This window comes from Pseudomyrmex gracilis, unplaced genomic scaffold (assembly GCF_002006095.1).
Source record: "Pseudomyrmex gracilis isolate BER0280 unplaced genomic scaffold, ASM200609v1 scaffold_319, whole genome shotgun sequence".
Taxonomy (NCBI): Eukaryota; Metazoa; Arthropoda; class Insecta; order Hymenoptera; family Formicidae; genus Pseudomyrmex; species Pseudomyrmex gracilis.
The window spans coordinates 104,182-118,739 of NW_018020903.1; the positions used below are offsets into that span (position 1 = coordinate 104,182).

Sequence of the window (14,558 nt, forward strand, 5' to 3'; positions counted from 1 at the left end):
ATATATATATATATATATATATATATATATATATATATTTGTTTGAAAACTACTCCACTAGTCTTTAGTTAATTGGCATTTTCATGGCGTATGGCCTCAAGGTAATAAATGAATAATTATGTCGCAATCGGGATGTTTTTTTTCTTTTTTTTTTTTTACGTGTTTTCTGTTGATCCACGGTGTTGCTTTCACAGTGTGGGTTTGTATATGTTGTGTGTGTGCGTGTTCACACCCGATAACAAAATCTGTCTCGCGATTTCCTCAAACGTTTGCTCTTCCAAAGTGAACATTTGTTTCGCAGATGGGATTTTATTATATGTTGGAAAAGTTGGAATCTCGTTTGTTTTAATTTATCTTATATATCGTGCGAATGGGGGAAATATGAATTGCTCAAAAACGAATAACAATCTCTCTACCCTCGCTGACGAAAGAGAACGAACGCACAGAGCTACGATATGTGCATACTGATTGGTTTTTTTTGTTTGTTTTTTTTTTTTTTTTTTTTTTTAACGAGGATAGACTTGTTTAATTTGAATTTATATTAAAATTCACACACATTCTCAAATTCTTTTTAAGAGAGAGACAGAAAACTGTCGAGGGATGATCGGAGAAGAGAAATTGACCGTCGCGGGAACGCGCGTTCCTCCCGCAATCCCGTTTGGACGCGCTTGCGCGTCGATTGCGAGCGTCTCGTCGTATTTCCTCCCCACATCAATTCTCAGGTGGACGGATTTTGTGCGTGACCCGTTGCCGTCTGGGTACCTCCCATCCTCTGTTGCATCATGTTAAGCAACAGCTCCGAGTATTGTTGCATCATGTTTACCACTTTGCTCTGATCCTGACCCGCGAGCAACTCCTGAAACTTGGCCGTCGCCTCGTTGGTTGCGACGCTCTCGTTGCCACCACCGCCGTCGTTGCGAGTTTCCTGACCACCACCTCCTCCGGTAACGACCAGTCGCAGTGTGCGCATGGTCTCGTTCACGGACGATTCCAATCCCCGTAGCATCGTGTCTCTGTCGATCGCTCCTTTTGAAGGATCGCCGCTCTCGGTGTCTATCGTCAAACGTTTGTAAAGTTGCACAACATTGTCCGCGGTCCGCGTGAGCTCGTCCGCTATTGTATTGCACAGTTGCGTGGACACTACAAAAATATTGTCACGCGTCAAAACGCTTGAGATGAACGTGTCTCGCCGTTGAATAAAAAAACGCGGAAATCACAAAGCGAATTGTAAACTGATGGGGGATATATCGCAGGAATGAATTTGTTTATCTCGTGCAGCGTGCAGGTTTCAAAAAAACTCTGGTTTTCTAAAATCCGTAATGAGATCATGCTATCATGACTGGTATATAAAGCTATCGAAGTTTTACGTAAAAAATCTTCTATGCGAAGGATGAATCTCTTTCGTGTGTTCTAATACACGATGATTTCAAGAAAAAAAAAAAAAAAAAAAACTAAACTAAACTTCGTGAATTTTCAGATCCGCTTGTGCGATCTTACACACACACACACACACACATATCCGTTGCTTCTTTATGTGTGTGTGCGCGCGTAATAAATATGTACAAGAAATACAATAATTAACCAAGTAAAAACAAGCTATGTACATGTGTCTCAGAACGATGTTGAAGTAAAAAACAAAAAATAAACAAAAAATATTAAACAAAAAGAATAGTCGGAGATCGCCGCCGATATACAATCCGCGATCGAATTTCAATCGCACAACATGTAGGCATTTTGTATGTACAGCTACGGCTCTGGGCTTTTCATATTAAATCTCGTATGAACGAGGTTGTGTTTAGCATGATCACTTACAAATTTTGAATTTTATCGATATTTATACATATTCACGGGCACACAGCATTCTCAACAAGTGTCTCTAGATTACCTAATGTCTTATCCGCGTCTACTGCAAGAACGAAATTGATGTGGTTATTAGATGTGGTGGTACACACACACACACGCACGCACGCACACACAAAAAATTTTTCAATCGAGAACAAAGTGTCAAAAAAAAAAAAAAATACAATCAAACAAGAATTTGCAGCATTATGCGCATTGTTTTCAAACAAACTGACAATGATTTTTTTTTGTTCTGGACATTTTCTGGGAAGATGCAATCAGCAATCTCGCATGCTTACACGTTTTTTTTTGTTTTTTTGTTTTTGTTTGAACGAACGATGAGAAGAAGATGGATTGATCGTGTGATGATTTTTATATATTTAAAATCGCTCTGAATGTGTGAATTTTTCCTAATATAACATACTCACGTTCGGCACTAGCTACGTCGATTGCACGGTCCGTATCTTTGACCGGAAGTTCGTGCGGGCTTGGATCCAATTGATTCTTGATCGCCGCGGACATTCTACTCGCGTTCTGTCCGTTGCCACCGCTTCGACCGTTTGTTATTACATTCGTCGAGCCGGATTTTCTCATCACGGATGTGCCGGGTAAACTCAAACTGTTGATCGAAAAATCGGTAAATTGGTTTTTTTTTTTTAATTCGCGACCCAACAACAACCCTGTTTCAAGTTTTCGCGCAATCTAATCGGCTGAGAAAACCGAATCAGATCAAGTTAAGATAAGGTTTTTTTTTTTTTTACCTAGCGGAAGAGTAGTCGATGCTGATGCTTCTAGGCCTAGGTGGCAGCGCGGGTTTTCCCCCGTTCCCGTTCGAGGACGTGTCCTCTGAACTCGAGTCTTCTTGATTTCCTACTTGACTTAGATTGACTGTACAAACACAAACGTTTGATTTTGAACGAACGTAACGTGGATAGAAAATGATTTTTAGAAACAAGATGTTCGTTGAGACGATAGAGAAGATGATACAGAGAACTTGTCAACAAACGCGAGGTCTCCTAAAAATTTCACGCACAAATATTGACAAAAAAAATATTCGTTCGCACTCTACCGCCTCTGTCGTCTCGAAGAGAAATGAGATTATTTCAAAATCCCTCACATTCACTCACACCTTGGGGGGCTAGAGCGAGCGATTAAAAAACAATTAAATTTGGATAACCTGTTGAGAAAGCTCCTTGCATGCCTCGTCTTCTCAAAACCGACGAAACGTTGCTGCCGGAAGAGCTCGATTTGTTTTGATGATTGATCTTGTTCTGCGAACTGATTGTTGGCCTGAGCAAACCGCTCATTCGGTTGTTGCCGGACTGATTGCTGCTCCACGCTCTGCCACCGCCACTTCCTCCCGTTACACCGACATCCGATTCCGAGTCGCTCTGAACGAATAAAAAAACAAAATTAAACGAACAAAATTTTTTGGCGCTAATCTCTAATTGTCGTTTCTTGTTGCGCGCGCGCGGCGAACACACACGTCGTGATTACCTGATTCAAGATGCCAACGCTGCTACTTCTTATTATGTGGGTCGAGTGACTTTTTCCCGAACCGTGTCTCGACTGGCTGTTTAGATTGGCGCCTCCCGATCCCGTTCTCGACGCTACGCCTATATTCTTGTTCCCTAATTTTCCTGAAACTGTTCGTCGCCAATTAAAAAAAACACAAGAACCGACATCTTTTTTCTACCGATCTGTTGCGCGCAAAATCATCTTTTAACGCGTTTTCTAAATAATAGATTTCTAGAAATATAAAAGTTAGATTGCACTTTGGAACAATTGTGCTTCAAAGGGAGAAAACACTAAATTTGATTTATTAAAAACGCAACAAGTCGAGCAAAAAAAATGGAAAGCGAATCAAAGTTGAAAATGAAAGAGAAACGCTACGTGTGTGTGTGTGTGCTATATTGCGTAATGAGAGATATATATCGGAGAGAATTGACGTTAATTTCGTACGGAGATAAAATGACGTAAAAAAAAAAAAAAACGAATACCTTGTACGGGACCATGCAGTAATCTATTTGGAGGGCTGACCGATAGATCACTCAGGGAACAGGCGCGTCTCATACCACCCTCTTCTTCCTCGCTGTCAACAACTTTTGACGAGACTCGCCCCCCACTACAGCCAACTGTTGACAACGCGCACACGCATGCACTAATTTGTACTACTTTAATTTATATAATTTTACCGAATGCAATTTTTGGTTTTTTTTTTTCTCATTCGAAACAACCAATCAGTCAACTGTCATTTTAATTTGTTCTCTTCCGCTTCGATATATATATATATATATAAAGATAACGTATATCTTGGCAAAATATATACACTTTTTTTTTTATGCGAGATCAAATTCGAAGCGTGTGTTATTTTTTTTGTTCTCGCACTCATTTTCTTACTGCCATTTGCTGTTTGTAAGATAAATGCCCGAATGATCGAACTCTGAACCGGGCATTTAACGAAGAAATAATTACTAAATGTAAATATAACAATTCTTGGTGGTTTAAATATTTTTGAAATATAATTTTAATTACTTTTAATTATTAAGTTTCAAATATTTTATATAATGTATGATATAAATATTTAATTATCCTATAACTATAAATATTTCTTCACTAAATGTCTGGCCAGCCTCTCTTAAGAAATTTATTACTGCCACAGTAGATTTTTTTTTTAAATATTAAAATTATCGCTGAACGGTGTTTTTATTATAAACAAATATTATTTTGCCAGTTTTAGTTATATTGTGTCAAAAATGTTAAGTTACATTGTGTCAAAAATGTCAAAACTGTAAAAACAACCGGAAGCCATCCAAAGCCGAAAGGCGCGCGCGGATTAAGTTCAATAAATAAAAAAATAATAAAATATTATTTTGCCATTTACACTAGCAATAAATTTCTATACGGAGCGATCCGGGCACGAGGACGTTTACCTTACCAAGCATTTTTTTTTTTTTTACATGTAATAAATAAAATTGACAAGAAAATGTAAAGAGAGGGGAGGAGAAGAGATCGAGTTACAAACATGCGCATGTAATCCGTGCGAAATAAGAACGAGACATGAAGATATATTTATACAAAGCCATGTCTTTACGATGAAGAAAAAAAAAAAGTAACAAAAATCGCATTCAAACTGAAAAGTAAATTGCTGCTGCCTTGAAATAAAAATTGAATCTGCTCTTGCTAAAGCCAATGAGATACGAAGAGACGTGTGATCAGCCGTGGGAATGTCTTTTTGGCTCCTGTGTGTCTCTAAAAACTCTATTCTGTATAATACACATCGCATGACAAAAAAATTCACACAGAGATGACATTACGGAAGCTATTTTTTTCTTCTATACAAAGTCTGAACGTGCGCGCGACAAAAAAGTCTTCAGTCTTTTTCAGGACTGTCTTTTTTGAATTCATCAATTTGCACTAATAAACACATATGAGTGCGGGCACAAGCATTTCCCTCTCAATACTCTCGCTCGCAATACCTGCGTAAGAATGCTTGGTCGGAAGAATCGCTTGATTGATCGTCGGCAACGTTTTCGTCCACTTCATCTGGCTCTGGCACCGCGACGCGGGCGGCCACATTCTCTTGGGCGAGTTGGTGCAGCTCGAGGCGGACGTGGACGAGCCGCTTTCCATAAGCGATCTGTCCATCGCCGACACGTCGGCGCAGTCGCTGTCCTCGCCGCACGAATGCAGTCGTATGTCGCGTCTGATCGCGCAAAATCTATTGTCGCGCTCGGCCTCCAACTTGGCGAAGTTCTCGCTCGTCTCCTGCGTAAGTCGCAGACACTTCTCCTTCATGAAGTACTGCTTCTGTCGCACCAGATTCTCGAACTCCTTCGAGAGCAACTTGACGGTACCCTCGATGGCGCGAGTTATTCTGACGTCGACGCTAGCGTCCAGATTGTCGATTCGCTCGTTGGTCGATTGCAGACTCGTGTCGGAGGTCGCCGCTACCGCCGTTGCTCCGCTCGGTTCCAACGAGTCGTAAGCTTCGCCTCCTACGTCCTTCGTCGGGATTTCGTTCTCGAAGCAGCGAATCTGCTCGTTATCGGACGACGCTCTTCGTCCCTCGGTCGTCGAAGAGACGGTCAAGTAGTGATTGTTCGCCACGAGGGAAGACTGACTTCTGTCGTACGTCAGATCGTCTTGAAGATTCTTACTCGCGCGATGAGTCGTCTGCAAACTGTAGAATTTGTCCTTGCCGTTGTCCTGATCGTTGTCGGATTGTTCGCGGGCGTAGTTCGCGGATTGCAAAAAGTGTTCCATCACCTCCGAATTGATCGAGTCCAGTTTGGGTTTCGAGTCGACGCGAGTCGCGCGAGGATATTCCGTCAGACTCGCCGAGGACGCGGCGTAGATCTCGGAATCGCTTCTAAGCGGAGCCGAGTCGACGTAGTTCCAACTCGGTCTGGCTCTGTTGCGCATGCTCTGGGTGCGCGACGAATTTCTCATTGGTTTCGGCGGTTTGTGAGCCACAAAGTCGTTCAGAATCATCATCGATTCCGGTTTGATCGTTTGCACCTTCAAACTGTTGCTTCGCGAGATCTGCGTTTCCGCCGACTTGTTAACAATTCCCGAACTTGTCGCGTCCGAATTCTCACGCAAACGTCGTTCGTTGTCGAAGTTGAATTCGCAGAACACTCGGGTCTTCGGCGTCGTCTCGCCTTCGGCGTTGTCTTCCGCGAAATTCAAATTGTCGTTCTTCGCGCGACTGATTCTCGTGTCCTGCAACGATTTCGATCTAAACACCGATCTGCGCAAGGAGTTGGTCTCGTCGGCCGAGTTCTGCTGCTGCTGCGCCGCGTCCGTTGCGATTTCCGCGACGTTGTTGTTCGGATTTCCGCTGTAGGTTTCCGAATTCTGTCTCTTCCGTTTGTAGTGCGAATCGAACAACATTTCGAGAGGCGCGGATTTCACGAGCGAATCGGAATCGTCGGTCAGCACGCTCTCCGTGCTCCGATGATCGACGTTCTCGCGCAACGGAAACACCTGATAATCCGACTCGTCGGTTAGAATGCTCTCCTGACTTCGGCCCGCTTGCATCTTACGTCGCGAGAGAAAGAAACTCGCGCTCGAGTGTCGATCGTGATCGTAATGATTGTAATCCAAAATCTCGGCGCTTCCTTTGGAAAACGATTCGACGGATACGTCCGAGAGCACGCTCTCCTGCGAACCGCTCAAAACCGTTCTCTGAAAGTTCTGATAATTGGTAATGTAGTTTCTGTGATCGTCCATGTGAATGTTGATCTGATAATCGCTCACGCAACGTCGTGGTGGATTCTTGAAATCTCCCTCCAACGAGTCGTCGCTGAAGTTGCCGTTTCCCTCATCGGCGTCGTCCAGAACGATCTCCTTGAAATTGTCCATATTGCGCTCGTTCATCGCGGGCAAACTGTCGAACGACTTCGCTATGTTCTCCATGTCCTCCTCGTTGTCGTCCAGACCGATGAAATAACTGCACGATCTTCGCTTCTGAGCGAATCTCGCGAATCGGCTCACGTTTTTCTTGCACTGCTCCTTGAGAAACTTCAATTCCTCGCAAACCGGAGATTCGGGCAACGACTGATTGGCCTTGTTCAAGGACAGCTTATACTTTTCAGTTTTTTTCAACGTCAACGTTAACGGACGGCTGAGCGTCGGTTTCGATTTCTCATTGCAGCACGGCATTGCAATCTGACTCTTTGACAAGCGATTTTCGTTCGTTATCTCTAACTTAGGCAATGCATTTGAACCCACACCTTGGACCTTGTTAATGAGCGATTGGGGTTTTAACGCGGGCTTTGGATTTAGCATGGGTGGTTTGTTACAGGGATTGTTAGAAGTCGGTTTTGACGACCATTTTTGCTGGCCGGATTTGTTACCTGTGCTAAGTCTGTTCGAGCGATGATGCTTTTCCGGTATGTGGCTGCTCAAGTCGGATATGCTCTGGCTCGACTTCAGTGACGATCTGTAACCGACCTGCGCGCGCAGATAAAATTTTATTTAACAATTTTATTTTTTTTTTTTAAACCTTTTTTTCTCCAATTTTTTTTTTTTGGTTTTTCTTTTTGTCGCGACCAGAAATTTCAAACTTACGCTTTGCAATTTTCTTCGAGTTTCTTCTATTCTCCTCTGAAGCTCCTCCCGTTTCTTCACGACGTCGGCATCGCCTCTCGCGTGTTTCGTCGCATTGACCACCGCTGCGTTTCGCATTTTGCCACCACCGGTGTTGCCACCCTCGCCGCCGTTAAGTCTGCAATATTTTTTTTGCAATAAATTTTTTCCCGACGTTACGGGAAAAAACACACACACGGGATCAAAAATTCAAATTTTACCTTCCGTGAAACTGGGAGCTGATGCTCGTCGCTTTCACACGATTCGGAGGCTCTTCCGCTCCGCTGAGCGACTCGAACGCGTTTTTCAAGTACTTTTCCCTGTGACTCTGCTTGGCGAGCTGATCGAAACCCTCCGAACTTGCCTCGGACAATATGGACAGCAGATTTCTCTCGGCGCTGGGAGTCGACGCTCCGCCTTCCGAGTCGGACTCGTCCTGACTACCGGACGCGACCAACTCGCTCGTCCGACCGTTTTCCGCGTTCTTCAATCTCTTCTGTCGCTTTTGCGATCTGCGTGTTTTTTTTTTTTTTTTTTTTTAATACATCTTCGATTGTTTCCAGAAACTAAATTACGAAAAAAAAAAAAAACGGACTCGTGGAATTTTTTGAAAACGAACCTTCGAAGTTCCTCCACGTCCATCGCGTTGACAGTGAACTGACTCGACACGGTATCCTCCGGCGGAGGATAGTACATCAATCTGTGATTCGACTTCTCCGAACCGGTCGTTCCGTTTTCCCCCTCGGAATAATCCTCAACGTCCCCGTCGTGCTCGGTGCTTTCGTGATCCTAAACACGAACGCGCACAATTTTTTTTTCACGTAAATTTGACACAAGTAGTAGTGGTTTTATTTGAGACGCAACATAAAACAAAAAATTGATTGACGATCAGTAAGTAAAATCAGCAGAGAGAAAGAGCGAATGCTCGAACACGTTAAAAGGGATGGAATAAAAATTAAATTGAAAAAATTATTGTAAACGGAATATTACACACAATGCGATGATGGATTTTGTTACTTCGACAAGCGACTTCGCAAAATCAATGAAAACAAAAAAACAGAAAAAACTTATCCTCTGTCTCCCTGAAAATATCTTATGATTGATTGATTGGTTGGTTGGGGGAAGGGGGGATATACCTCGAATTTAAAGCTGCCAAGACTGCTATCGTCGGTGTGGTGACGACTCCTCGAGTGACGTATCAGTTCCGTGATATTACCACTTCTGATCGTCACCTTACCGTCAATCACCTACGAGCGAGCGGGCGAAATAAAATAAAAAAACGTACGATCAGCAAAAATCAAACAAATGGCAAATTCGGAGATTAAACGCAAATTAAAAAAAAAAAAAAAAACGAAAAGATTAAACACACAAAGTGAAAGCGAAGCAAACGTAATCCGATGGTGAGTGAGAAAATTTGAGAAAACGCGCATGCGCACAATTGCGATCACAAAACGAACATTCGCGGGTTTTATTGGCAGTACCTGCTTGGTTTCGTTTTCTATCTCCCGGTAACTCTCCCGGCAAGGTTGAAACACGTTCTCCTCTTCTTCCTGAAATCGCGCGATTGGTTAAAAAGTCAATGTCGTCGTCAGACGATTTTTCAAGCGAAAATATACCAACCGTTTTACAACCGACTATTATTTCTCGACGATAATCGCTGCTGCATTTCGTCTCCATGCCGCTGTCGATGGAGCTGTCCTTCGAACCGCCGCCACCTCCGCCGCCACCGCCGCCGCCGCTACCGTCGCCGTCNCCACCACCGCCCCCGCCACCGCCGCCGCCATCCGAATCGACGGCGTTACGCGACGAGGGAAACGGTATGACCTCGTCGCTGTCGTAGACAGACTTGACGGTGATACCGTCGCCCTGTTGAACCCTCTGCGCCCACCTGCCCTTGGGCAGATCGACGTTGAGAGATCTGACGTTCGATCCGCCAATCGCGCTTTCATCAGCGCTCGCGGTATTTATCTGTTTCTTCGCCCACTGCGGCAATTGGCCTACGCTGAATCTGTAATCCACTCCGATGCTCTGCGGATTCGCGTTCGGATCGAGAAAGTTGGGCGGAGGTGATCCGTAAGTTCCGTTGTCAAGTTGCACGTCGATCCCGCCTCCGTTAACTTGCGGTGGTTTTCTATATACGATTGCGCAACGATGTGTGTAGAGAGAACACAAACGAAATAAAACAAAAAAAAAAAAAAAGTATCCAAACGAGACAGAGAGAAAAACTACTACTGTACTCACTTGCCGGCGCGCATAGCTTGTTGAGCGAGACGAGCCTGCATAGTTACGACCATGTCGTGCGGAACGCGCCATACGAACACACAGCCGTCGCCGCTCGCGGACACAAGGTGACGACAATCAGGACTGAAACGCAAACCCGTCACCAGTTCCGAGTGACCGACCATAGTGGCCATACACTCACCGCTATAATAATCGTACACGCATAGCGTTTTGTCTGTACATGAGGTAGCTACATAAATACCGGAGGCATCTAAAAACAAATGCGATATTTGTTGAACCGGATATTACGTTGAATGTTCTGCAAATTTATTTTATTTTATTTTTTAGATAAATTGTTGAAATATTTTCTAATTTGTTAATTAAAAGCGCGCTCAAACACAGACGAAATTGGCTGCGCGTCTTACCGAGAACGACTTTGATCAACGAGCCGTCGTCGCTAACAGAACCTTTGAAGGTTTTGCTGTGCTTGCCGGTAGTAACATTGTAAACCCTAATATTCCTATCCTGACAGGCAGTCAACACGTGCTTTTGTCCGGAATCGACTTCCATGTCGTACAACGTGGTCTTTCCCTGAGCGTTGTGGCCTCTGGCGAACTGTGGCATTCCACCTGGCGTCTAAAAAAACGAAGAGAATCAAGAGGAGAGAAGATCGCACGAATCTTTGTGGCGCGTATTTGATTAAAAAATTAAAATTTATAATATCGCGCGAAATTGTTCGCTCACCGATTGCAACTGTCTAAAAATAATACTCTTGTCGGCGCCGCAAGATACCATTTGTATTTGATTGCTCTGATTCGACTGATTGAAAAATCTAACAGCCGTGATGGAAGAACTGTGATCGTCGAGCGTCTGAAGAAAATTGTATCCCTGATCGACGCTGAAAACGTGAATCAATCGATCGCGCGACGCGCTCGCCAACAATCTGGTGGCGTCCATCGAGTATCGCGAGAACCTCGAATATTCAAGACACAACACTTCGGCGTCGTGCGCCTCTATCAGACACAATTCCTCCAGCGAAGAAACGTCGTGAATTCTGATGTTGCCGGATCTATAACGAGAGAGAATAATATTTTTCCGTCCTTATCTAGTCGCGCGCGCGTATATCTATTGAATTATTTCGTTTAAAATTTATAAATATTTATAAATCCTTTGTACAAATATTTTATATTGCAAAATATTTTTCAATCGATTTTAATTAAAGTCTAAAATCATCCTTAGTCAAATTTAATTATGTAACATTTAAGTTTTTAATTAAAAAAAAAAGAAAATATTAATATATTTAATAGAATTTTTTTTTAATTTAATTGAAATTTAATTTAAATTTGTTGTTAATAAAATTAAACGACCCCGCGCACAGTAAACTGTGATATTATTTTTGTACACATTTTTGACATTGACCTGTCACCGGAAGCAAGATGCCTGCCGTCAGGAGAGACTCTTATCGACCTCACGCCGTTACGACCGTCATAAGACGCGTCACTCTTCTCGGTTGATCCCGCTGCGGCCAAATCCAGGTCTTTCAAATACGTCAGCTCTTGATCCACGTACAACACTTTGAGCAATTCCTGTTTGACGAGAGAAAAGAATTATTTACCATCATACCGTCGGATTCTTTCTACGCGCGTACTGTAGAGAATGAAAAAAAAACCTAACATAACTAACATTGCTGTAGATGTTCCGTTTGTACAAGGTATCGTTCGGCGAGATGTCCCTCTCCAAGTTCCAAACTCTAATCGTGTCGTCGCTGGAACAGGTGATGAAACTTCCGGGCGGCATAGAGCCGACGGAATCCGGACCGGTCGGATACATCTCGACGCCCCAGATGCAGGCCGAATGATATAGAAACGAGTGCGACTTGCCAACCCGCCTGATATCCCTCACGTCCCACACGTAAATGCTGTGATCGTTGTAGACGCACGTCAGCTTGTTGTTTCGCTCGTCGAACGCCAGCGCAATCGCGTCCGGATACCTCGCGTTGGGCGGATGCTGGGACATGTGACTGTGCGCGCCAACAACAACAAAAATGAACTCGCCGAGTTATATTTCGCGCAACTTGTTTATTTACTGACAAATGAAACAAATGTTACAACCTGATGGACAATCCCTGCGCCACATCGACTCCCAGATAATGCGTCCTCGGTAGTGTGGTGACAAATTGGAGCGTACTGGGACTGAAACACCTGACAATTCCTTCGGCGCATCCTATAAAGATGTACTTGTCCCCAACCGCCATGCAATTGGCGCTGCTTGTCTAGAACAGAGAGAGAAAGAGTTTCTTCTCTCAAAGCTCCGAGCTGATAAAAAAATCCGAATGCGGGAGATTTAACTTTTCATCCCCGAGGAAAAAAAAAAACTTACTCGGAGCTCGACCCATTTGTCCAGAAGTCTCCTGTTGTTGAATTCGCACAACAGACCCGTTTTGGTGATCGCGTACGTGGAATCCGCCATTTCGCCCCTGCCACAGGCCACGTCAACGAAATCGTTGTTCCTCTGCTCTCCCAATATAGCAGATCGGCCCATCAAAGGCACCGGTTCCTTGTACTGCGACAACAACGCAAATATCGCAGCGCAAAGGCACTGGTTAAGACACTGGCACATCAAATAATCGCATCGCATCGCATCGCGAGGAAATAAAAAAAATCTATACGCGAGACCCATTTGATGATGGGGGATCGGACAATTACCTTGGCGCTGCGCGAATACTCCAGATACCAAAATTTCACGTGCCTGTTACCCACGGTAACGAAATAATTGCCATTTTCCGCGAAGCAGACAGCCTTCACCTTGCTCGATACTTTGTTGGACGCCACCTTAACGTTGTTCCTCCAGTCCCAGACGTTTACGATCATGTCGTGCTGCGAGCCGACCGACACGACGTACTTGTTGCTCGGCGAAAACGCCTGCGATCAGAGCGAAACAAACGAAAAATTTTTCTGTGAACATTTTTTAACTCGTGTTAAATTTTTTGATTTAAAAAATAATACTTCCGGCTTTCGCTCTCGATCGAGTTTTTTTTTCGGTGCGCGCGTGTTTCTTTATTTCCGTTTCTACGTTTGTTTGTATTTAATTTGTATTTTATTTCGCAGTTCGCACTTGTACAGACCGAGGGAAATAAAGTATTTCGAAATCTATTGTGTGTAAGTTTTTAACAACCGCAACAAGTCCGAAAAATCTCTCTCTTTGGTGTTTCTCTTTGGACAATTTTAATTTTAATAAACTTATAAAATATATAAATATATAAATATATAAAATATATAAAATATATAAAATATATAAAATATATAAAATATATAAATATATAAACAATCGGACATTTATTAAAGAAACAATGATTTGTAAATATTATAACAATTGTGTCTTGTTTTTTCAAACGTGTCTTCAAAATTTTTTTCTAATTTTTCACGCAAATACTTTGTTGCAATTATTTTTTTGACAAAATGTCCGACCAGTGGTTGTTCGCGGTTCGTGGAACCGAATTTGTTCCGGTCGAGACTTGACAAAAAGTCCGGCAAAGAGAATCTTCTTTAAAAATTTTTCGTCGCGGGCAGAAAGAAAATTACGCGTCTCTTGGATCTCTCTTTCGTTTGCACGAAACACAACACCGTGCGAGACAACGGAGAAGAGAGTACCGTTGCGTATTCACTAGGTAGGTAATTTCGTATGCTGCTCGAGAAGAAGAAGAAGAAGAGGGTAGATGCCGCGCGACGCTTCGCAACCGCGACGTGCATGCACAGCGCAAATCGAATGTAAGGAATCGAATCCGTGGGACAGCGTGTGTACGTGGGACGATTGATAAGTAACCGAAACCACGACGATGGACAAACAGACGACGCATCGCTGATGTTGTTGACGAAGTTTCAACATTCCTTGAAGATGACAAACGTCGGCTCGTTATCGAAAATTTCTCACCGAGTCATTTTTTTTTTTTCAGATTCGGAAATAAATGAAAATCGCACGAGCGGATCGAACAAAGCGGATGAGGCAGCAATTCCCGAGGCCACCTCCTCGTAAATTTCGTCCATTGCGAACTGAAGTGTGTGAGTTGTCAAAAATCGCTGACAGCAACCACTCGATCGAGAGAGCTCAGCGTCTTTTCGGGTACTTATCAATCGCCCCCTCGTACTTGCAACGGGGGGGAAAAAAAAAAGTTACCTCGTGGTCGAAAAAACAAACACTTGCCTATTGAATTGTTCTCGTTTTGTCGACGAAACAAAAAATATTCAGCAAATTTTTCTCGCTTCGGCCATGTGTGATAGCAAAACTTTGTTTTGTCGGTGTACAAACAAACAAACAAAAAAAATCTCTTCATTACTCAATTATTACTCAGCAAACCTCAGCGGAGAGAGAGCAGCGGTGATTCAAATTTCACAACGGGGAGAAGTTTC

General features: G+C 43.3%; 1 protein-coding gene across 1 annotated transcript in view; it reads right to left on the reverse strand.

Moving 5' to 3' along the window:
* Positions 1–338: 338 nt before the first annotated feature.
* Positions 339–14,558, reverse strand: part of LOC109860041 (WD repeat-containing protein 62) — a 38,101-nt gene continuing 23,881 nt past the window's right edge. Inside the window, exons 5-27 of the mRNA XM_020438884.1 lie at positions 12,858–13,073; positions 12,532–12,714; positions 12,264–12,424; positions 11,836–12,172; positions 11,572–11,738; positions 10,897–11,221; positions 10,578–10,788; positions 10,174–10,423; positions 9,705–10,063; positions 9,553–9,647; positions 9,414–9,482; positions 9,069–9,179; positions 8,552–8,721; positions 8,154–8,444; positions 7,915–8,071; positions 7,701–7,797; positions 3,840–3,974; positions 3,337–3,485; positions 3,017–3,230; positions 2,601–2,727; positions 2,268–2,458; positions 1,886–1,906; positions 339–1,140 (exon numbers count right to left, since the gene is read on the reverse strand). Of these exons, the coding sequence (XP_020294473.1) occupies positions 719–1,140; positions 1,886–1,906; positions 2,268–2,458; positions 2,601–2,727; positions 3,017–3,230; positions 3,337–3,485; positions 3,840–3,974; positions 7,701–7,797; positions 7,915–8,071; positions 8,154–8,444; positions 8,552–8,721; positions 9,069–9,179; positions 9,414–9,482; positions 9,553–9,647; positions 9,705–10,063; positions 10,174–10,423; positions 10,578–10,788; positions 10,897–11,221; positions 11,572–11,738; positions 11,836–12,172; positions 12,264–12,424; positions 12,532–12,714; positions 12,858–13,073 (4,458 nt within the window). The 3' untranslated portion in view covers positions 339–718. The remainder of the gene's footprint in view (positions 1,141–1,885; positions 1,907–2,267; positions 2,459–2,600; positions 2,728–3,016; positions 3,231–3,336; positions 3,486–3,839; positions 3,975–7,700; positions 7,798–7,914; positions 8,072–8,153; positions 8,445–8,551; positions 8,722–9,068; positions 9,180–9,413; positions 9,483–9,552; positions 9,648–9,704; positions 10,064–10,173; positions 10,424–10,577; positions 10,789–10,896; positions 11,222–11,571; positions 11,739–11,835; positions 12,173–12,263; positions 12,425–12,531; positions 12,715–12,857; positions 13,074–14,558) is intronic.